Raw genomic sequence first — 24463 nt, 5'->3', positions numbered from 1 at the left:
GCATGAGAGCAGTATGAGAGAGAAGAAGAGAGAGGAGTCCCGGCACCATACTGCATCAACAGCATTATTATTGTTGACTCTCCTGAAGCGCCCCTGCCGGCGACTCGGCGCAAAACGCCTCTCTCTCTCTCTCTCTCTCTCTCTCTCTCAGCGGCGCAGCGCGTGCTCGGCGCAGTCCGCGACGGCAGTTGTCAGGTACACGCCGAACCGCGCGGTTATCCCGAGTAGCATACCTTCGCGTCTCGCTTGTTTCTTTCACCTGGAAAAACACACGCATACTGCGTTATTAGAAGGGCATAAACACATCGGTGCTCCTCTAGATCTCCCAAGGTACAGCCAGTGCTACAACACAACCCGTGCGCGAGTATCCGGTTGCTCTCGACTCGCATATCGCAATCGAGTGACAGTACAGTGTGTCCGCGAACGATAACAACATAATACTTATAACGAAGAAGAAGCGAGCACACAGGAGCAAGAGAGAGAGGAAGAGCGAACGTGCGCGCAGGAACAGAATCGGGAATCTGCGCCGGGCGAAGATTTCATCGAGCGGTTGCTCTGAATTTTTCCGGATATAGGGGAGCTGCGCTGCAGCAAGGACCTCCGCTTCGCTCATAACCTCTCCAAAAAAACAAGAGTCCGCGAAGGATCCTTATCCTCGCAAAAGTTCGTGCGCGAATAATAGAAAAGGAGAGCGTCGACGTCGCACTCTCTCCTATTCTCGGTATTGGCAGAGTTCAGCAGGCGGAGCCGCCGCCGCCGTTCAATAGTGCAAATCCGCGCGGAGAGGGAGCCAGTTCGTCGGAGCAGCAGCTACTCTCGTCGAGGTAAACAAAGGGCGTCGCATCGATTTTTCGGAGCTGCTCATAACGCTCTTATGTTCTCGCGCGAGTGAAAAAAAAAATAGTGCGCGGACTCCCGTTTGACTCGTTATTGGGATATAACGAAGGAATACTTGTAAGCAGCTGCGGTGCAAGTGAGAAAGAGAGACAAATATTCTGCGAGGAGTGGGGGTGAAAAGGATGCGTTGCTGAGCGTGCAGTGCGTTCCGGCGGGAAAAGCAAGCGTCCTCCCTTCACTTGTACGTTCGACGAGGCCCAGGTTTAACCTCAAAAGGACCTGCATACCGAGAAACGTGTGTATTGCATTCTCTCTCATCCGCACGAATTCCAGCGCAGTGTCACGGTATAAAAGGGCATAGGCATGGCACGCCTGTCGTAGAGCCCCGAGAAGACACGAACGCGTCGAGGAGAAAAAAGATGTACCCGTCATCAGGACAGCCTCATCATCATCACGCATCGCATAGAATCAAGTGGACGCAGCGCTGCCTCAGTAAAACATAGCTCGTATATCGGCGCATCGATCCGACCTTCCCGGGAGCTTGTTATCGTGCGACAACCCTAACCTCGAGAAGGAGCAGAGTTAAACCGAATATATCAGAAATAGTTATTATAAATCAAAAGTAACATCACAATGACAGAGCTGCTGATCGGTCTGTCGTCGCCGACGTTCAACGGCGTGTCCTCGGTGTCGAAGCCACCAGAGGTGGTGTTCAGGACACCGGGAGGCGCGGGACAGCTGTTCCGGAACTCGGAGATGCGACACTCCAGAAGCGAGGACCTTCTGGGGCCGGCTACAAACCGCAGCCCGTCGCCACCGCCGGTCATCACAGCCGCGGCTTCCGAGGACGACTTGGTCGCGGCCAGTGCGCTCAGTGGCAGCAGTCCAAGGGCCAGCTGTAGCCTGCTGGGGCCAAGAGCTCCCGGATCGCCCGGGATGATCGCCGACAGGCTGGACCCCGAAGATTCGATCAGGGATATCGTTACGGAGAATGATTTGTACAGGTTGAGCTATTGTTGTTATGCGAATTGTGTACGGAATAATTTAGTATGTAGAGTAATTTTATTTCGTAGGTTCGTTCGATGAAAGAGTACACGAGAATAGTCTTGATGGTGGTCTCTCTCTCTCTCTCTCTCTCTCTCTCTCTCTCTCTCTCTCTCTCTCTCTCTCTCTCTCTCTCTCTCTCTCTCTCTCTCTCTCTCTCTGATTTCAAAGTAGAAATTATCACGGCTTTATGTAACAGACTATGTGTAAACAGATACTAATTCTTATTTCGTAACTAAAATACGCGATTGGCCAATCGGCTTAAACCGTGTCCGAGTCAAAGCTCGCTGCAAGCTATTATAACTCTTTGCCTGTTTAAAATATAAAATTTTTTATTTTTGCTATAGTTTTTTAAAAATCAAGATGATTTGGAGTGCCGATCTTGAAGTAAATCTTCGTTCATTTCTTTGCTCGTGAATTTCACAAAGGTTAACGAACGCGTTTCTCGCTGGCAACGTTTCCTGGGGCTCAGGCAGCCTTGTTCCTTGAGAGTGCTCTTTTTGCTGCTATATTTCCCTATTCTTTATAGGCGGTTTTAAAACATTTCGCGCGATGCCTGCGGGGGCACTTGTATAACGGCTTACGTATTATATCGGAACTGATGTACTTTCAAGACTTCTTATATAGTTATAAAACTATTTTATTAAATTCATGCGGGGGGCACTCTCGGGCATTCGATGTTATTCAACCTTCAACGTGTCATTTAGTATTCCAAACAAAATAGTTTCCTTTTATATAAAAACTTGTAGATACATTTTTTCAAGGTAAATAATCAGCATGCCTCGCAAGAGCAAATTCCAAAAGCTTTTGTGCACGGCAGAGAAAAACTTACGCTGTATAATGTAAAGTCTGCGAACTCCTAGCGCTAATCTCGCGATAACAAAATCGAGCTCGCAAAATAAATCACGCGAGTCAAAACAAGCTCTCTATACTCATGAACTGAATTCCCTTTGTATACCAAAAATAGCAGCAGCGGCAGCGGCGGCAGAAAAGCACCGCCGTTTCCATTAATCGGCTTCATTTCCATTAATTGAAAATCCTTGTCGCCTCCATCGATAATCCCCATTTTTACATCTATTCATCTCCTCCGTCGATCCACACTCTTATACAAATAGCGTCTTGGACGAGAAGCCCGTAAATAAACCAAGCACAGATAAATCGCGCAAACGCCGCGAAAAATCCCGAGGATGAGAGCCGCGCGATAAATTCGAACTCGCGCGCGCGTGCATCGTTGCGACATCGCGGGAATTTCGCGTACGAGCGCATACTTGAGCTTCGTTCTCCCTCTCTCTTCCTTGGGGCTTTTACTTTTTGGTTTTGTCTTCGGGAAATTTGCCGACCGGCGTAGGTATAGCTGCTGCGGCGACGTTTGGTATGCAAACGACGACGAGCTGCTGATTTTTTTACGAGACAGTGGAATTTTAGTTTTCAGAGAGGAGAGAGAGAGAGAGTGAGATTGTTCGTTTTGCGGCTAGGTCGGGGAAATATTCAAAAAGGTCGTGTTTACGCCTTGGCGGTTTGGTTAGAAATGGCGAGCGCGTGTGTGTCGCGGGGTATTATTATTCGTAGTTGGATTTTTGTGGAAAATTCCTTTAGAGGAATAAGTTTGGAAAGGAGTTTAACCTTGATGCTCGAAAGAATAGAAAATTAGATAAGAGTCGTGAAAAAAAGATTGAACGTTTTAATAAGGTAGTTGTTAAGATATAATTGTTGTGACGACGAGAACGGTTGATAAAGAATGTTGATTTTTTCAAAGTGCTCACTTGTTATGAGCCTCTACGTATAAGCCGAGGTATAAGCATGTAGTTTCAACACTTTTGATAGAGCGCAAAATTGTTGATAAAAAGCAAATATAATCAGTGCACAATAATTCTATAATTTTTTGATTTTTCTTGCAATTAGTTGAATAAAAAATCTGGAAGCTATAATTTTGAGACTAAATAAATAAGCGGTATCTAGCGCTTTAAAATGCAAGTTAAGGATATATAGAGGCGGGGCTATTAAAGTCAAGTAATTAATTTAATGAATGAAAGCGCTAGTCCATGTTTTTCTGCCTAGATATATATTGCACTTATAAAATTGAAAACTTTTGGCTTGTGTTTATGTCGAGTCTAATACATTATTTATACTATACGTTTTATTAACAAAAAAAAACTGTTTGTCCGAATAATTCATGAAAATAAACTCTGTTTTCTTCAGCGTTCACTACGCAACTTCTAAATCTGTATTTTTCACTGCTCCACTACTACCGACTCCGCTACTACCATGGAATTATTCAAATCTCACGAGCAGAAACTACAAATTAATAATTGAATAAGATGCAAAATATACCCGTCCTCCGCAGAGAGAGAGAGAGAGAGAGAGAGAGAGAGAGAGAGAGAGAGAGAGAGAGAGAGAGCGAGAGAGAGAGAGAGAGAGAGAGAGAGAGAAAACCAACAACGAGCACTCCTGCGCATCCTATTATTATTTTAGTAGATCTCGTCGCGCTAAACGCACAAAACGCCGCCCAGATAATTAGAGCCGTAAAATTCACTCGGAACTCGTTTTCGTCGCCGTATCTCCCAGAGTCGCGACATTAGCATAAAAGTGCGATTCTCGCAACCTTGAATAAAATTAAGACCCGCGTATAACACACATAAAGTATATACGGTCGTCCGGAAGCAGCGGCGAGAGTGTACGAATATTTTTCTCTCTCACTTTCGCTCGAAATTATCATTAAAACGTTTCTCCTTGTTTCACAGGTTCGTCCTGTTCAAGAGGCACTACGACAAGTACGTGGCTCTGGCGACGAGATACGAGGAGGCGAGAGGCCTTGCCTATTACCTCGAGGAGCGCTATCACGAAGTCAAGGTGAGTACACTTGTCTTTTTCCTTTGTACTGCTGCTGTTGCGGCGCGTTTGCGCTCTCGAATTGAATGAAACCTGATCGCGGCGAAGGTGCTGGAAGTAGGAAATCCGCAATTTCGAGAATTTCGCGACGCGCATAGTGCTTTTGTTTTCATATTTGAGAAAGTGTTTTTATATCTCAGAGCAAGCGTAACTTTATATTTGAACTGCGTAATTTTCCACGTTCTGCAGGTTCCCCCTCTAACGCGTTGTATCACCACTATACCTACGTAATAAGAGCGTCGGCTTTGAAAAAAATCCTCAATCCAAATTGGCAGCCATTAAAGCGCCGACATTTCGCATTATTACCCGCGATCTAGATAAATCAAATAAGCCAGGCAGTAAAATCCGGCTCTCGCGTATTAATCAAGAGCAGCGTAATGGACTGTACTCCTTGCGGAAAAAATCGCGCGCTCCCCGCTGGCTTTATTAAATTTAGAAATTACCATGCGTCTCCTCCATAAAAGCCGCGTCGAGGCATAGAGAATAACGACCGCGGCGAATCTAGGCTAACACTTTACTTACACTTTTCGTCATTGCGCCAACAACACCTAGATCAAATTTTTCTAAAACCTCCCGCGAACACACAACTGCAACAACGACGTCTCGCGTTTGAATTACAATTCCGGGCGCATATAAATAACAAAAGTGAAATCAATTCGCGAGCGCGGATACTTCGGTATTCCATTGCTGCGCTCGTTATGTACTTTCATTGGCGGCCACCTTTTCATTCGTTCGTACGTACTTACGCTCGTGCATATAATATACGAACAAGACTCTCCGAGGATTTACGCCGAGAAAAGTCCGGGCGAGATGAAATTACCATATTGTAGTACGTACACACACACGCGCGCGCGGAACTGATTGAGATATAGAAATAAATTTCCGCGGGGTTTACGGTGCATTATGCGCCGCTTAAAGGGAAATTATAAGGAGGAGCTGTACCTGGAAGGGGCCGTGTGCCGAGCTTCGCGGCGGCTGTATAATAAAGTAGCCGAGGGATTTTTCCGAAAGTTCGACGTGTGTAGCCATAACTCAGCTGCTTTATGCGCATGCCTCTCTCCCTTTTTCTCTCGATGCAATGAGTTTCGCGCGGCTTAAAACGTTCGTGATTCAAATTGATAAAATAATTAAACGCTCGTAAATCTTCGACGCAGCTTTTACGCAATTCCTCTTCACACACAATAATGCGCACGCGTTGCAAAAAAAAGCTCGATTAATTTATTGCCACAAATCCTTCGAATCGCACATATGCAACGTATTTCCGCAATCCGAGAGAACGAAATAGAGAGCAGCGGGGAAAAATCTCGCGGCTTAATGAAACGCTCTTCCGGCAAACGTTCGCGTACAGCCATCGGAGAAAAGAAAACTCCGGCGAAAGGCCAATTATCCTCATCGACCAAACGATTCTCTTCTACTACGTATGCGCGCATTACAATTAAAGCTTCCACTGCTCTGGCGGCGCTTGTAATCAGCCGTATACCATTTTGTCATCTGCGCCAGGGAGACAAGCGGATCGTTTGAAGAAAAGAGAGCGACACTGGACGCACTGTGTGTTATAGCCTCGGATCGAAGTAGGTATACGTGTTCGTCGCACGCGCGCTCGCGGCATTGTGTCCCGGACGAAAACCGCTCGTTCATGCTCCAATAAGAAGTGCATTGTACCTCGAAGAGTATGTGTGTGCAACGGACACTTCGCGTGGGTGGAGGAGCTGGAGGTGGTGCAATAATTTAATATTGCATAATAAATTGTGCGAAACGACGACTTCGTGTGCTGCTGCTGCTGCTACTTTTTTAGGCGCTCGTTCGTGCAAATTAGCCAGCGACCTGTATTCCTCATTGGTCGATTACGCGTGCAGCTAGTTGGGTTTGACCTAGACTCTGGAAAAATGGAGTAGAGGATTATGAATAAATTTGAATTTCATCAATTAACTTTAACGAGGCTGGTTATTGCGGGATAACGAAGGCTTTGTTGCGTCGTCGGGATATGGGAAGTGAATTTGCGAGGAGAAAAAAAGGTTGCTGTTCATTGTTGTTGGAATTTTGAGAAACCGGTTGATTGCGATGCATGTCGTGCTAATTAAATTTACTCCTCCTAGTGCGTTATCTAGCGTAGAATGCGGGTCGTTTTGAAAATAGCCTGGAGGACACGTTTTTGATAACAGACGCTCGGAAGAAGGTTGCGTTTACCAAATGTTTTAAATTTTATTTCTCTCTACAATCTTGCTATAGCGAATTCGCAGATCCTTCTATGCGCAGGCATTCATTAAAAAGACTATATCGGCGTTTGCTCGGAGTATTGGATTCGACCAACTGGGTCAAATGTAAATGCTGTCTAGACGCCGAACAGTTAACATGAATTATAGCAAATCGATGAAATTTACGGCTCCTCGGTGAGCAGTAACGAAAATTCAAGTGTAGATTGGAGGAAACTCGTTTCGCGAGTATCGATTCGATGAACCTTTTCACGTGCGTAATGCTGCTGCTGAGTTTGCTTTCGTTAAAACAGTTTAAATGTTCATCTCAGAGTTGTTGATCTCGACGAAAGGGATTTAACTGAAATTTGTTTAACGATGGCTAATTTAATTTAATATCGATTTATCCAGTCCACAATCTCGCTCGTGCAGAGAGTAACTTATATACAAGCCATTAACACGAATAGATATCAGCTGGAAATATAATCCGGATAACGAATATCTTCTATGATGTGGCAGACTGAAACGGCCATGAATAAACGAGGTTTTCACAAAATCAATTTCTAATCAGCGATGAGAATCGTGCACCAGATGCAGCTCGCACACCACGTACTCACACATAACTTTAAAACGCATTATGAGGAAAGCATGATTTCTCTGAGAAAAATAATCGCTCCCAGGAAGAAAAATTGCTCTCTACTGCCACTTTTCTCTCTTTCTAATCGAATAAGCATCGGAAAATTCAGAGCACAGGGCTGAATTTATATATGAAAAATGCATGAGTGCCGCTGCTACATCCAGTAGCTTAATTCGCGGAGAAAGCGTGCCGCTTAAAGTGTAATATCTGCTACTGAATCCGGAATTTATAGAGTATCGAACGCTCGAATGAATTTTAATCCTCGGATTCGTTCGTTCGGTGCAGATTGTCCGTGTCTTCCATATGCAGTGCAGAAAGTGCCGGGGGGAAAACGATCGCTAACTGACACCGAATATCGAAACGAGACGTTACGCTCCCAGAAACAAAAGTCGACGATATTCAATACGACAGTCGTTGGAATGAAAACTGCATCTCAATTTTCATGCATTTATCATATACCCACCGGCTTAACTCTATATTGTAGCCGTGAAGATACCCGCGTGTGACTCTGGCATTCAGCGCGAGAATGAACTTGACGACAAAGGAAAGGCGTTTTTTCGCTCAGCCCTTTGTAGGCGGATGCGAAAGTCGTGCTCTTTTACGACTCTCGAAGAAGCCGCGCGTGCAAAATCAACGCGGGCATATTTTTCTTCCATAAATACACGCTGCGAACTTTTCCAGGCATTCCGAGGCCGTCTCTCGAATACCTTTAAGATGACTGCTTGTAAAGCGCGGAGAATATACAATGGGCTGGAAGGATTTATGCTGAAAAAATCGTGTCAGTGAGTCACTGTCGTACGTCAAATTCGTCACCTGATGTCGGCATTGTCTCGCGGAGACGATTTGTCGTCCTCTGCGGAACAAAAATATTGCCAAGTGGGCATTTGAAAAAAGTAACCTTCTTCAACAAACTGCATACCGGCTTCGAGTCAAGTCTCGCAGTATTATGCAGAGTCCGTCCTCTCAACTCGTACATTATTTGCGTCGTCCAAGTGAATACCAAGTGACTCTCCAGTCCAAATCTGCGCGAGCGTTGCGCAATCGTCATCCCTCCTCGAATGTTTTGAATTTCAATTTCCTCGCTCTATAACTGTACATCAGCCCAAAAAAAATATTTCAAGAATCAAAGCACATAGTACGAATCGGCACAAGTCGCAGAACTGCATCAGCCCCAAGTCTGATGATTAATCGCATAGGCCAAGCATCTCGCGGCGGCGACTCGGCGTCTCGCCGTTGCAGCAAGTCTCTCGCTCTCGGAGGTCGTAGACTCGGGCAGCGACGCGCGTATTGGTGGCAAGGCCGTTTCGAGCCGCATACGTGTGCGCGTGTGATGCATGTGTGGAGGAAAAAGAGGATAGCCGCCGCTGCATGTACGAGAACGGTATTATACGTAGGTACGTGGCAGGCCTACTAAGCATTGCGGCAATCGTGACGTTCGCGTTCCTATTCGCGAGTCGCCGGATTATTCTGGCTTGAGGATGATGCAGCCGCTCGAGATTAGGTGTTTCTTCTTTTTTGTTTATCGTGGATCGTTGAAGGTTAATGTGGAGAGTTTTGATTTTTACTAAGTGTAAATGTGATCGATTCCAACGACCGATGCTATTGTGCGATAAGCCGACTGACGTTTCGAGAGTATTATTGAGAAAAATCTTGATGGTTTGTGTGCACTTGCCGTTGCGGATATAATGTAGTATAAAACTGATCGCTCTTAATAGCAGCAATATTTTATGTATATATCGTTCGATTGTGAAGCAACGTGTAATCATCGCCTATCGCCCGGCACATCTGCCTTCCCCGTTGATAATAATTATCGTCGGCCGTTGGTTTTTTTCATTTAAAATTCAAGGTGAAAAAATGCCAGCTGAATCAACAAGCAATTTATCAATACCTCGAGAACCCAGCAACCGACAAAGAAAAGCCGACCTATCAGCCGAGCATCAGAGCACAACAAAGCGCGCAGAAACCCAAAAAAAGAAAGGAATCGCAAACCTTCGCTCCACCAAAAAAAAAACGAATTAAAAGCCCAGCGCTATCTTATCGCGGAATTCTCTTCGATCGACGAATCCACGGTGCTTGTAATAAACTCCCGCTAAAACATGCCTATACACACAAACTCGCCGCTACATTCGTGCGCTGCTATCAGAGACGATCGAGATACAGCGGACTTTCTTGCGCGAATATACGCCGGCGCTGGATTTTTTCGCCTCGCGAGCGCGCGCAAGGAGGTTAATTTCAAAAGCTTCTTTTATACGTTCAGCCGCGCGCGCGCGCAATCATATAATATCGCCGCGAGTGATCGCCAGCGAAATGTTTAATGAGTATCTCGCGCTGGTTGCGGAGCGATTGAATTCGCTCTGCTGAGTTATTTATCGACGCTGCAGAGCGCTAACTTTTTTCGGAGGAACTTGATGAGTACAATCGTCTGTGTGTGTCGGGTTAATTTATGCGAGTCGGGTATGTTGAGGGATCGATGAGTTCGTATACAGTTAATTAAATGGGTCAGCTGCACTGGTGCATTTATACAAAGCGAGCCCTGTTGTGTACATTGCTAAGTTTTACCATCACTTCGATAATGGCGTTGCAGTACAAAGTCGACTATCTCGACGTTGAAGCGAGAGATAATATTAGCGATAAGAGTAGCCAGATGCAAATCGCAATAGATATTATATCTCCAGAATGTGCTCATACTTCGTGGTCATGTCTGCCCGAGTTAGAGTGTACACACTTTCAAAACCACACAGCCTACTGGTGTAAAAATAAAAGCTCGCGATATTGATGTAGAAATGATATCATTACTCCGGTCTCTCGAAATAAACTCGTTATAAGTATACCTGTCGATCTGAAAAATCTCTCTCGTTTTCCTCGACACGCCTCTTCTCTCGAGTATAATCCTGCAGTCTACGGCTCTTAGATATCCCTGCACGAAACAAAAGACGAACTTTATCAGCCAGCCTCAAGTAGGCTTATATTCCCACCTCGCGCATACTCGGCAAATCCATTACAATAGCTCTTTCATCCCGAGATGGAGATCTTCGCAAGTATACACACCACAACAGTATGCACACTGCCTCCTCTCGCGGTTCAATTTCTCCGTCGAAGCTACGGCGAAGACCGTTGACCCCGAACGAGATCCGCGGCATATTATAACTGTGCTCCGGCGAATATCCATCCGCGGCGAGAAAGTCTCTAGTCTTTCTTTCTCTCTCAAGAGAGAGACTGTCTGATGCAGCAGCAACTAGCTCTTGCACTTTGTTCCCTCGAGAGTTTTGCGCGAGTCGAGGTTTTCGTGGGAATGATGTCCGACGAGGGAATTAATTCGCTACGTGCTGAGCATACACACTGTAATTTCATTCAAATTAGCCGCTTCGTAATTACTCGGTTTCTCCGAAACTTTGCTCCTCATTTTTCATTGTTTTCGGCCGAGGAGGTACGATTGATCGGGCATACGGTTGTAGCTAGTTCGTTGAGATGATGTAATCGAGCTTCGAATATAAGAGGATTTTCGTGTTTGAGGCGTGATGGATGATAGTGCGTAGTAACGATTTTATAATTATCTAATGTTTGTCGCCTACGCCAACGGATATATCTAATCTTATCTCTCGTTTCGCACGGCTGATGTACGCAATACACCGAGTATTAAATTCGTGTCGTGTTCGAGTAAATATATTCTGGATTTGTTTTCGGAAAAGGAGAGCAACGATCTCTCGAAAGCCTATGCGGCTATTGTCATTTCTTCCGGCTGACATCTTTCCGGTCGGAATCAGAAAACCTCTTTCGGAATCTCGGCAGTTTCTATAGCTTCCACTACACTAAACCCTCGCACACATACACTACTCAGCTCGAGCTCTGATTGCGCCGAGAATAGCGACTAATTTATTAGACATAGAAAGAGCCGAACCATTACGAAAATTGCACAACAAGCATCGCGTATACCCATACAGCTGCCGAGTCATTACGAGCCATAAAGCGCCGGGACAATTACACGAATCCGAAATCATTGTGTATACTCCGCCATCCCACAGAGCGATAAATAATCCTCCGCAGCCCTCGCGCAGTGGAGAGAAAAAAGCGCGCGGCGCAACTAGTCGGATCATAAACGTCGCACGCGAGTTCACTTTCTACACCTCATCCGCGCCGTAAATCGCGCACACGGGCTCTCGCTTTCCCGGCCGATTTACAAGCTCGCGCGACTAAATTCTTATGCCCACGTGCGCCAGCGCGCAGAGAGCCGAATCTCGTAAATCGACGCGGTGGGTCTTGTACACTCTCTTCCGCGTGCATATCAGTCTCTCGAAAAAGTCACCGGAGAGAGAGAGAGAGACGAGCTTGTGAGTTATTATCTACCCACCACATACATCAACTGCAGCGGCAAAGCGTTCCCTATATCCCGTCCGTCAATCTTCATCTCAGGTGCATGTCCTGATAGGAATATTTACGCGACTTCGGAGATTACTCGCGGGACTTTCGAATCGCCGTGATGCAATGGACTTTTGCGCGAAGAAAATAATAACGTCTGGCCACCTACGCAACGATGTGTTAGTTCGATCGATGCCTCGAGGAGAGTCGACTTGCGAGAAGTGGAATTTATATGATTTATCAATGGAAGTTTTTCGAGCGAGCTGTGTATTTTTTCGTCGCTGATTCGCTGTATTGTCGGAGGCTTCTTTCAGAGGTGTGAACTAATCGTCGTCGATATTTTAAGCTTTTGAGGCGATTGTGTGTACAGGATATTTTGTAACTCCAACGCTATACAATGCGTGTATTCAATCCGCTAAAGTTCCAGAAAATCCAATAAAACTTCACGCCCGAAAGGGAGCGTACAAATGCGTTTTGGACTGTATTCACAGCAGAGATGTGTGCAAATCGTACACATTAAATCGAACATTTACGACCGCCAATGAAAAGTTTGCAAACGCGCATTAAGTCGCCGCTTGTTCCGTGCCAAGTTCTTTTATTTTTCTATACAGCTTTGCGAAACGAAACGCTCGCGCTTCGACCTTGTTTACGCGAGGATAAGAGTACACTATATGAGATTTGGAAACTCTCCGCCGCAGCGGCTTTATACCGAAATGGGTTTACTGCGCGCTCGCTGCTGTTGAAAGAGTTGCATGTGCAGACGCGATGAACGAGCAGAATGATTTATTCCAAAGTCGGAAATAACTTTCTATACCTGCTGATTTTCGAACAGTCGCTCAAATACGTTTGTTAAATTGCCTCGTTTCTGCTGCTCGCGATTGTTTTATTGTCGAGAAATTGAATTGTCGTTGGTTTGTGCACCTATTCAATCTGCTTATAGATATTGAGAGACGTTCCAGCGTTGTTTTTGTCACGTTTAAAACGGTTTTTAATTTAAACCTTCGTAAAATTAAATGATCCGATCCGAGATAAAGCTTCGACTTCGCACACGGACTATAACCGTTTTTTAAAAGCAAGTTGTCAGCTAACAGTTTACCGCAACCTGTTTTCTCTCCAGTAAAGATATCCCTTTTAAAAAGCCGCTACCAAAAGCCAACGTTCCACGCGAAAAGCTATGTTTTCTGTCTCGCGTATACACCGCAGTAATCTGGTCATTATAAAAAACTACACTCGTACACACACGAGCTTCACACAATAAAACCTCTGCGTAAAAAAATCAAAGCCAAACCGCATTCTTGCAGAAAGCAACGAGTAAACGCATCCATAAAAATCAATATACCCTCGCGCGCGAGCAATCACAATCGAGCAATAAACCTTGAGGCGACAACAAATAGCCCACTGTCCTCTCCTCGGTGTGAGCAGCTGAAAGTAAAAATCATCATCTCGCGCATGAACAACGAGATACTCTGTACACACACACACACACACACACACACAGAGTGCGGAGAGTAACTCTGCGGAGCCCAGCGATCCGGAATCGCGTGACTCATGAGCTCGCGAGCGACTTTCGAAATTACGTGTCAGCCGGCTGCCGCCGCAGCATAGGTATGCGCGCATGCATATTACACCCGGAAGTCTCTTCGTCTCCCTGTATACCTCTTTCTCGCTGTAACGACGTCGTTTTCGCACTGCAGCTGGGATGGTAATGACGTAGAGCATATGGACCCGACTGACGGACTCTGTGTGCGTGCGCGAACTGCTGGCAGATTCTCAGGTGCAAGTGTCGGACGGATGGATGAGGTTTAATGGCTAAACGCGAAGTCTGGAGATGAGGAGTTCTCGAGACGACGGCGACGACGCCGACGAGGCGAGATGGCATTCGTTCTGGGTTGTTAGAGAGGCCATTGTTTTGAGACTGTTTGCTGATGGCAGCTCTTGATTCGACGGCTATTTTCGGCCTTGCGTTGCTTGGCAGGAAGCCTGGCTGGCTGTGATGCTTGCTTTGTGATTTGAAATTATTGTTGTTTGAGATAATAAAAGATTGCTTCAACCTCGCCAGTGCTATATGGACTGGCGTAACACGTGGATTTTGCGCTTAGTTCATCGACCTAATATAAACGTGGGATAAATACTTTTGCTTTTAGTTCGCTATGCGTTTTGATGGGAAAAAAAATTAATTGGATTCGTTTTCACGGTAAACTGCTGATAAATGCAAGAAAGTATCGGATCCATAAATTCATCGTAAGTGCATGATTCGAAAACAGCAAAGTTTACTTGCGCATACGCCGACATTTTTACTGCTCACTTATACTTGCTGAGAGTAGAGAGAGAGAGAGAGAGAGAGTCATAATTAAACGAGAGGCACACTTGATTAAAATTTTTACGTCTAAATGTTCGAAAATTCCAAGCTTCCAATTATCGGTTGCACAATGCTAGAATTTATGATGTCATTTTTTCCAGCGCAAAACCTGTAATGACGTTTCAAAACTTGCCACAAATTGACCACAATTATTCCTTGTATTCAGAGCCGCCTCGCGGACAGATCGAATATAGTCTGCGCGTTTTCTGCGTGTATACCTACACATGATAGATGATTAGAGGTACCTCTTAGGTTAACGATTCAATATATGTTACTTACGTAATTTCGAAGTGAAAGTTTGGATCGCATGAAATTAAAAGCAATCAATGATGCCACGTCAAAATTATTAGACTAATAATTTCATTTGATTATGAGGATAAAACCACTTACAGATAGACCTTTCTAGAACCTGCTGGAGTATCAGGTTTATTTATTGCTTAGATTGGATTCATGATTGCTAAAAGCAAAGTCATCTTTCTTCAGCGTTGCTGAACAAATATTCAAATGAAGATAAAAAGAAACCGCGTTGGAAATTTGCGAGCATCTGCACATTTACACAGCTATTTATCAGCACCTACCAAAAGCAACGTCTAAAAGTTGTTTTTAAATTCCATTTCTTTTCTGCTCAATCAGCTGTCCGGATCACTGACTCTTAATCATACACTCCAATCTTTACTAAAATAAAGTCTTCAAAAAATACCAAAACTTCTTTCACACGTGAGGCGAAAGAAAAAACACCCGACTGCCGTTGAAACTACGCGAATTTCTCGGTGCTCGCAGGATATCGCGTCAAGTCACGATAGCTATACAAGCTCAAAAGGCGCAAACTACACAGCTCCGAGAGCTACATCCCTCGTATTACAGCCGTGACTTCTCACGCCTCGCGACCTGTTCCGCGAAAACCGGCATAGCAATTACCGGGTGTGAGACGCTGGCGTTATCGAGATTACGGCACCGCTAGAGTTGGCACGCCAGCACCAGTCGATAGTCTTTATATCGACGCTCCGGTAATGGCTCACATGCTGCTGCAGCAATTCCGAGGGATGATGTAGCTCGACTTTTTTTCATCAACCCTTCGCCTACCCTCGTTATTTATAGGGCAAAGAGCGGTCGACCCGTGCGGAACGTTATCGAGTATCGGAAAGGTTGTTCATTATGATTTTGCTTTATTCCTAGACTCTCGACAGGAGAATTTTTTTACAAAGTGATAAAATGCAGGGTAGCGTGAATTTATCGGAAGAATTCGAAAATAGATTTTAAAAAATTCCTCTTGAATATTCATAATGGAATGATTCGGAGCTATAAAGTTGTGTAGGATTTTAGATGCTGACGCCTACGCAGCTGATGGACCATGACAATGAAGTCTTAAAAAGCGCCAGAGACAATACAATTTTTATTGAAGGTTCATTCATAGCAGATTTATTTTACAATCGCAGCCAATACATTTTTTATTTTCATGAATATTACCAGAAACATCAGCTCCTGCGCAAAGTCACTATAATTAGATTCTCCTTAAACATGTCGTTATACTGCTATTCCTAAACGCGAGGATTTATAATTAAATAATCGTTATGAAAATACGTCATGCGTAACACGACGGCTCGGTCGTCGGCTTAGTCGATACGTACAAAATGAGTCCCGGTTTTGATGTGTAAATGTCACATTATAATTAACATCTATGTGTTCTACGAGACCAATCAATTACTGCTCGTTTGTAATTTATTTGCATATTATGCCGGCGTATGTCTAATTACAGTTTACCTGTGCGCAATAACATCACGCGCAAAAATAAGATACACGTAATTTAGACATCAAAAGTCAAGCCCGTTTTCTCTTCGAACTTTTCATCTTTGCGGTTATATGAGCCCCACGATTATCGAATTAAACTAATAAATCCAATCTGCACCCCGTACAAAAATCCTTAAAGTTGATGAACATGCCCAAAACAATAACTCATTAAAATTTCCATTAATCTCAACGACCAAACAAATTCATGATTTATCGCCCGGCAACCCATGCCCACACGTGCACCGGGTAAACAAAAGAGAGAGAAAACGAAAGTTTGCGCCTGCACATCGGGAAGAAGATTTGAAACGTCTCTCCTATGCATACACACACGTCGTCTAGAATTTACGCAACATTATTGATGCAGCAAGCACACACGATCGTAAATCGTTTTCTCCTTAATCATCTAACGAACAACTGCCTACGGGCTTCATCCCATTTCGCGCATATGCGGCTTTTCGCACCGCGTCGCAATTAAAAACAGAGAAAACCGAGTTGCGTACGGAAAAAGGGGTATGTACTCGGCTTTTTCCTACGAGACATCCTCTCTCTCCGCGGGGGAAATGGACCAATCTATCGAGAGTCTTATATGCACGTATGCGCGATCACGCACGCACGCGATCAAGCCGCTTTCCGCGAAGATATAAAGCTTTATTTCGCCTGGTTGGAATGGAGGAGAAGCTGTTGCTACGTGCCGGGAATGGACGAGATGCGCGGAGATACCTGTTCGGTAATAGTTCGCTGCGTGCGCGGAAAAAGTGGAAAATTGTTTGCGTAATGTGCGCGCGAGAAAAAGTTAATGAAGATGTGTCTATTAGAACGTGTTGCGGAGTCAGAGAGATAGAAACGATTTGAATTTGAAAAAATTAAATAGACGATGTGTGAACGAGTAGAGAATGTGTACGAAATGATTACATCACATTTAAATGTATATTCTAATCATTATCCTTCTTTCTTTTGTTTCAGGTGAGTCTCAAATGCATATAATGAGCCATAACTGAATACTCTCCGTAACGCGTGAGTCCAACCCTCCCTTGCAGCAATAAGACCCGACAATCAAAAGTCCGCTCGCGACCTGCGCTTTTTCCTATAATCTTCCCCTCTCCCTACCCCGGCAATTTCAAAATCGCGCGCGAGGAAACGGTTAAACCCCGCCTGCACTGCACCACTGCGCATTTAAAATAATTAGCAGGTTAAAAGCTGTTAACTGGCAGCGCCGCCGCGTAACGGACCCTCTCGCTAAATTATCACGACATAAATTCCCCCCATAGTCGCACCACCACTGCAACTAAGCTGACGTCGAGAATAAAAAAAGCTCTCATCTTCGCAGCTGAATTACCCACTACACCGCCGTGGCGCTGATGCTCCCGAGAGTAAATTCAGCGATTTCCGATGAAATAGAAGGCCGCGATGCGCTCGGGAGCGATAATCCTGCAAATGGCTGCCGCAGGAGGAGGAAGTGCCGGGAGAAAAGTACGCGTGACGAGATCGATTTTCCCGGGATCGGCTTTGCTGCTCCTCTTATCCCTCTTTTTTTCGCGTCAAGCCTTCCTCGGTCCGCAGTACTACTCTCTTTTTTCCTCGCCGTCGGCACGTGTGCACCTGTTCTACGCAGGAGGAAAGTTGTTGGACTATAAATCTCGGCGGGTGGAATGACAGACGGGATGAGAGACGACGAGACTGTGAGATAATGGATTTTTTGCTCTCGAACGCCGCAGCGTCGTCGTTTCCTTATTGGAGTTATTTGAATTTGCCGAGAGGTCTACTTTTTGGGATCATCGACACCACTGTAAGCAGATTACCTGCCGTGATTATTCCGAGAGCTGTGTACTTATCATCGTGGATCGTGCTTTCATTAAAGTTAATAATTATACCTCAGCGGCGGCGGCGGCATTTGAAAAAGTGTTGCCGCTGCACTTTCGTTGATTACGCGACTTTTCTGCTTGCGTCACGTTGGCTTCTTGCATCTTCATTCGTCTTCAAAAGTGCACTCTATTTTCCAATCCGCTTCCCCGAATACACATCAGCGGGAGCGCGCAAAAATCTGACGTATCCGCGTATCCAGATCAGATATCCCAGAGAGATCAGCCGATTCCGCGATCCAATTAAAACCGCGATCGAGTCTCGTAAATAAGCCTATCCTGCAGCATAATCCCGCACCCTTTCCCCAATCATACTAAAACTCATGCCGCGTACGTATACACAGTTTTCTCCCGTATGCACATGCGCAGAGCCGAACGGAAACGGCCATAAATTTCGCAGAAAACCTCGGGAAAGGGCGTGTACGCGTAGAGGTGCGCAGTGCGCTTCAAGAGAGAGAGAGAGAGAGAGAGAGAGAGAGAGAGAGAGAGAGAGAGAGAGAGAGAGAGAGAGAGAGAGAGAGGAAAAGATATACACACGCGTATAGTGGATCGCGATATCGCCGAGGAGGAGAGGACTTTCTAACAACCTGGCAAATTTCACCGGGGGATCTCTCGCGGTTTTATTTAGGAGCCGAGTCACGGTGATAAATTGCGCCTCCTTGCGTCCATACGTATATGTATAGAGCGTATACGGGAGGGATCGGTGCAAAACAGCTCGGGACTTTCGTCCAAGCCTCGTCGTCCGTAACGAATCGAGGAGGAGGAGGAGGAGGAGAATAAGAAAAGCAAGCGCGATGGGCTTGCTCCGAATGCAAAAAGTGGGGAAAACGTGGGTGGGTGGACTGGTAATGAGGAGGTTTACAGGTGGACTTGATTTTATGGTCTATAGGCTAGAGGATATTATTAGGGTGAAAAATGGCTTTTGTGTGTTATTGAGATCGTTATTTAATGACGCATGGAAACTATTAAGATCGCATCTGATTTGCTCCAATTCGATAAGCTCGGATATAGAGAGATGCTGTGAATCATATTTACTAGGGCATAAATTTTGGCGATACGCCGATAGGATCTTTACCGCGTAGCATCGTCTTGTACGTGATTCCACGCGTCACTGGTGCTTGTAATGTAGATTTATTTATACCCTTGAATTTTCCTCATAACATCTATCAGATAAGATCGCAGAAATATAAACATATCGGTTTCGCAATGCTTTTCTCGATAACTTTATATTCTATATGCATACAATTCCCAATGTGTGCGATAAATGATAAAGCGCACATAAAAAAAACCTTCCAGCGATGCTGACATTGTTTTCCACCTAACGCGCATAGTAGGCTATTTTTAGACATAATGACATTACGTCGCAACCTAACGATAATCTCATGTGTCGTTAACTGCACTCGCCGCAAATAACATTCTCGCAACTCGCTGAATTTCCGCCGCAATCTCGGTAACGCACAAAACACACGCTTATATCCCTCGTGAAGAAAAACCAGAAAACGACGCCAAGCTACTATACAATTAATCCATTTTTCAGTCCTCTTGACATTTTTCGCGCCAAATACAGCTCGCAGAGAGACAACAACAAAAAAGAACACAGAGTCAGAAAGCGTATAGCCAAAGAAATAGTGAATGAGAAATATGCAATCATAGGCTCCTTTTCGATTGTATACCTGTTGCTATTGCGCGCGAGAAGAAGGTGCGACCCGTTTATTCAGCACTTGCCGCTACGAGCTTCGCTCGGGTTAGATAAGATAGCCTATGTATACCCACGCGCGAGCGGTGGTATAGAACTTTCGACGATCAACTCCGAGTCACGAGCCGCATCAGACGGCGCGATTTCCTGAAACCTTGCAAAATATTTGTCCGCGGATAAATCTCCGGAGGTTATCGAGAGGAGGATTTTACGATCCCGCGCAGACAAAGCGCGTCTATACACAATATAAATATTTTTACACGCCTTACGCAATCGCTGAGAGCTTGGGAAATATCCCATATACACCTCTCTCGAGGATATTTCGCGCTCGCGCGCGCGGATACCCCACAGGGAATTCCATTGCGTAAAGCCGCGATTACGTTGATATATAATATCGAGTCTGGCTTCGGCTCTGGCGCAGCAGCTCGGCTTGTAATTGATGCGGGTAACATGAGAGAGAGAGAGGATAATTTTCCTCCGGAGTTTCCGCGAGTTTGTCAAGTATTTCACGACTGAAAAGCGCAGGAGCGAGGAATTTCTCGAATAGAGTGAGACAATTCTTTACTTTCTAGATGTGGGATTGGGTTCAAGACTACAGAGCGTTTTTGTTGTGGAGGTGTTACGGTATTTTTGCGCACGAATATAATGGGATTTATTTTTACGGTCTGGCGAATATTTGCACTTTCTCTCTCGTAATGAAAATTGAAGTTGCAAGTAAATTCTGAATACATTGCATTTTCCGATTACAAACGCAGATGCAGTGTTATTGCTTCGAAGTACACGCATACGCGATTATGCAAAATGATTCATAATACTTGCGTTTCCGGCAGCCTAGGCTCGAACCCGGTATACACTCGAGGCTCTATTTTTAAAACCTAATTAAAAACAGAAGTATAACTCCCAATCATTAGGAACAATTTAACCGTTAACTCCCGTCATACGTACCCAGTAATCGATTTCCGTACTTCTCGCCGGCTAGCCCACATATCGACTCGGCAACAGACGGCTTTTTTATTTCTTTCTCTCTCTCTCTCTCTCTCTCTCTCTCTCTCTCTCTCTCTCTCTCTCTCTCTCTCTCGCAGCCTCGAATTAGATCCACACCAGATAACAAAACGATCATTCCAGAAAAGCAACTCTGCGCTCCCGATCTCCACGTAACACCGCACCGCGCTTTACTTCAAACGACGCATTGTGTCCGACTTCCAGTAGAGACATACCTATATACCTACGTGCAAGTGTACACCGACTTCGAGCGCACGTAAGCATTTTTTTCTCTCCGACTTCACTGCCAATGCCGCTGGAAAAACTCGTCGTAACCTTGTCCTCCGACGAACGAAAAAAAACGCCTCTCTCTCTCTCTCTCTCGCGCGTACGTGATCTCTCGACACTACAGCTCGAGCTCGGAGTTAATTAGTAATTTCTTTTGTCGAGTGCAGGCTTTTTTTGCCGCCTGGCGATGTATTACTGACGCAAGTTTCGTTGGTCGAAAATACACGCGTGCACAGGATGTCGAGTGATGTATGGCGTCTGGATGTGATGCTCTGCTGCGCCAGGAATTCCCGGCGATATGGAGGTGCAGCGCGCGAGATTAGAGTGCGCGATAGAAATTTAAATTCAAATCGATTTCGAGCTTTATACCGGAAAATGCGAGCGCGCGAAGATGTTTATCTGTCATAGGTATAGTCGTAAATGTTGACTACACGGCTTGTTTGCTTCCGACTGGCATCTCGTTAGAGAATCGAGTTGACCATACGATAGAGATAACTTCGCGAAGTATGTTATACACTCTGAAGTAACAACGATGTAACGAGAAGATTCTATCCTCGGAGCGAGGTTTTCCTTCAAAGGTAGATTTTACATCGCGACGAAAACGGAAGCCGCCACTTATCCTCCCCTCCGCGGCGGACAATTATAACTCCAGTCCACTACGCCGTAACGTCATGCGCGCGGCGCACATGCATAATCAATCCTTACTGGATCACCTCACAATCTCCGCCTTAATGAATTTAAAAGTGGCCTTTTCCGCCTCTAAGCCGCCCGACAAACGTTGCATACTTCTTTGCACGCATACTTGCCGCATTTTCTCGAAAACATCGCTACGGCACTAATACTGCACTCGGCCGCTAAGGCGAGCTTTTTCTCACGAAGCGACAAACGCACGCATGCTTTAATTAAAACGCGTCTGAAAATCGCCGCACGATAGCCGTGTCATTACACGCGTGTAATACCGTGTCATCTCGCCGGCGCATAGCGTATCATCAGCGCGTCTTTGTATCCAAATTAGACCCGCGCCTCATTTCTTTTAGAACAGTACGGTATAGAGTATGGAGAGAAAAACAATTTTCGGAATTCCAGAAGGAAACGAGACGGAAAGAAAGAGGCATTCCTCGCAATCACGCGCTAAACTATGAGTCCTCGTTGTGTGCTGCTGCCAGAGAACGATCGACGCCCGCGCGTCTGATGCTCTCCTTTTTTCCGCGTCTCGCACGACAACGACGAGTCGGATATACCGTGGGAGCTGGCGACCTCGTGAGGTGCGTCGACGTCGTCGCTGCAGTTGTGCTCGTTTCGAGGTCGCGGGCTCTGGAACAGTTATGGCGACCGCGAGAACGCGAGGTGGAGAAGGGAAGAGGAGACCCACCTACGACTGGGATAATTAGATATTTTATGCGTAAAGTTTGCTACTGTGCGATGAGCTACTGGGCAGAAATGTTTGAGACAATCGAACGTGTTTTATGAACCAGAAGGCTTCGGGCTGTGTGTATATAAGGAGTAAAGACAGTTATTTGGATAGAGAACTTTCAAAAATCCGATACGCAGTTTCTTGCTCTCGGGCTTCAATTTCCGAATCCTTATACGTACTGGGCACTTAATTAAGGTAAATAGGTCTGAATTCGGGTCAGCCGAGAGAGGAAATGTAGATCGAATGTGTGTGTATTGCGTTTGTTTTTATTTCGAGCCTCGTTTTGCAGCGTATTTTAAATCAGCGCATAATATAATGATATACTGTCATTGAGGTATATCGATCTTACTATTTACTCGAGTTTCACTTATCGCGAACGCTCGAGTGCCGCATCATAATGTTTACATCTACTCGAGAGAAGAATCGCGTATAATACATCCAAGAATGTTTTCGCCCAAAGTGACGATTTCAAAGTAATCAAAACATTTCACAAGCGCCGCTGACCCACATGTTCCCTATCGCCAAAACAAAACCACGCGATAAACATCGTTTTCTCCGCACGGTTATCTCCGGGTCGCCCATAAATCCCGCTCCGTATCGCACAGAAAAGCCCATCGTCCCTGTATATCTCTTTCCCTCGCAAACAGCGACTTTTCCCCGGCGAACACGTCGACTGACCGAAAAAGCCGTCGCGTCGTGGCCGCGAGCCAAAACAATGCCGCTATACTCAGCTTCCGTGCTGGAAGCGAATCGCGAAAAAAGGTGCAGCGCCAGCGCGAAACCGTAACAGTGGAGCGTGCGATAGATCCTCGTCCGAGACAGCGCGTGTATAGTTGTATCTCTACAGCCACTTCACGCAAGCGCAATTAAACGGGACGTTCCCTGCCCCGGAGAGTCGGTCGCGCGACGACGACGCACAATCGTCGTCGATTGTCTGAGAGAAGAACCGGTTGTTTCCGCGGCGCGAATTTCAATTGATGGGATTCGCGAGCTTTTGGAGGCCGACGACGCGCTGTGGATTATATGCGTGGGAGACTCGACCGCGGCCGCAAATGCCATTGATTCGCGGAGGCGGCTAACGGGTTCGCGAACGTGCGGATGCTGTCGGTTCTCGTATTACGCACTGGGATGATGGGTCGAACGTGTGTTTTTTTTTCACGAAGAGCTTGCCGTTTTTGGGGGGACTGATGATGCTCGAGAGAGGAATACTTAGCGCGTGTTTTGTTTTTCTGCGGAAGGAAATCGCGGATGAATTATGGAACTGGGCGTATTGAGTAATGGTATTTTTGCTGCCGGGACGGTACTTACCGGGTTTTATTTGGAAAGTTGGATTTGTTTGTCTTGTCTCGCGGAGATAGGCCGTGTTTGTTCTTCTTCGAGTGTGTCGTGTGATCAACACTTCGTAAAGATTGTAAGCAATCTTCGTCAAAAATTTTTATTTACTCAGCGACATCCAGCGGATTAGAGAAAATAGTTACAAAGACTTGGTTATCTTATATTAATAGATGATTACATGTATTTATGAAATTGCTGAAGGAAACATTCTTGGCGAGTCTCTTCAAACAGGTGAATCACGTGTGCGCCTGGAGGAAAATGTTGACATGTTAATTAACGCATTGAAATCAGAAACCTCAAGTAGGAGGGAAACTATTAGTCATCAATGTAAAAAAGACACAATAAACTTTGGAATTTGATATATAGATCTACTGTAATGAGTCATATAATAACAAAATCGTTGAAACTTTTCCAAGCCGTCCGCGCGAATCTTATTCGATTTACTTTGTTGTTCCCACCACAACTATTTCCCGTTATCTCTTATCTCAAACTTTCAAATAACACAGAATTCCGTTATCTCACATCAGCGAACGCCAATTTCTCAACGACAACGACGCAGATTTTTTCTTCACAATGAAAATCAATACACGCCAAAGCACCAGTTTTACGGTCTTCTCTCTAACTTGCAAAGCCTCACAATGCCAATCCGCAATCACTATATATCCCTCGAGATTGTATTATACTCCGAAGCACTTATCTTCGTTCAACTTCGCCGTTCGCCGGGACGTTTTCTTCGTTAAACTTTCAAAGAGAGGCTCGCAGTGACGTCAGCCTCGGCACCTCGTGAC

At 45.3% G+C, this 24463-nt stretch overlaps 1 protein-coding gene across 3 annotated transcripts in view; it reads left to right on the top strand.

Moving 5' to 3' along the window:
- Positions 1 to 168: 168 nt before the first annotated feature.
- The window catches only part of LOC100680036, a 50174-nt gene continuing 25879 nt past the window's right edge, over positions 169 to 24463 (top strand). For 2 of the 3 annotated variants that reach the window (XM_003425035.4, XM_031931513.1), the window contains exons 1-2: positions 169 to 1841; positions 4623 to 4731. In XM_003425035.4, the coding sequence (XP_003425083.2) occupies positions 1471 to 1841; positions 4623 to 4731 (480 nt within the window). In that variant the 5' untranslated portion in view covers positions 169 to 1470. The remainder of the gene's footprint in view (positions 1842 to 4622; positions 4732 to 24463) is intronic. The other variant, XM_031931514.1, reaches the window with a different exon arrangement.

The sequence above is a fragment of the Nasonia vitripennis genome, chromosome 1 (assembly GCF_009193385.2).
Source record: "Nasonia vitripennis strain AsymCx chromosome 1, Nvit_psr_1.1, whole genome shotgun sequence".
NCBI lineage: Eukaryota > Metazoa > Arthropoda > Insecta > Hymenoptera > Pteromalidae > Nasonia > Nasonia vitripennis.
The sequence above is the reverse complement of the archived record's forward strand: the minus strand, read 5'-3'. Positions and strand labels throughout refer to the sequence as shown.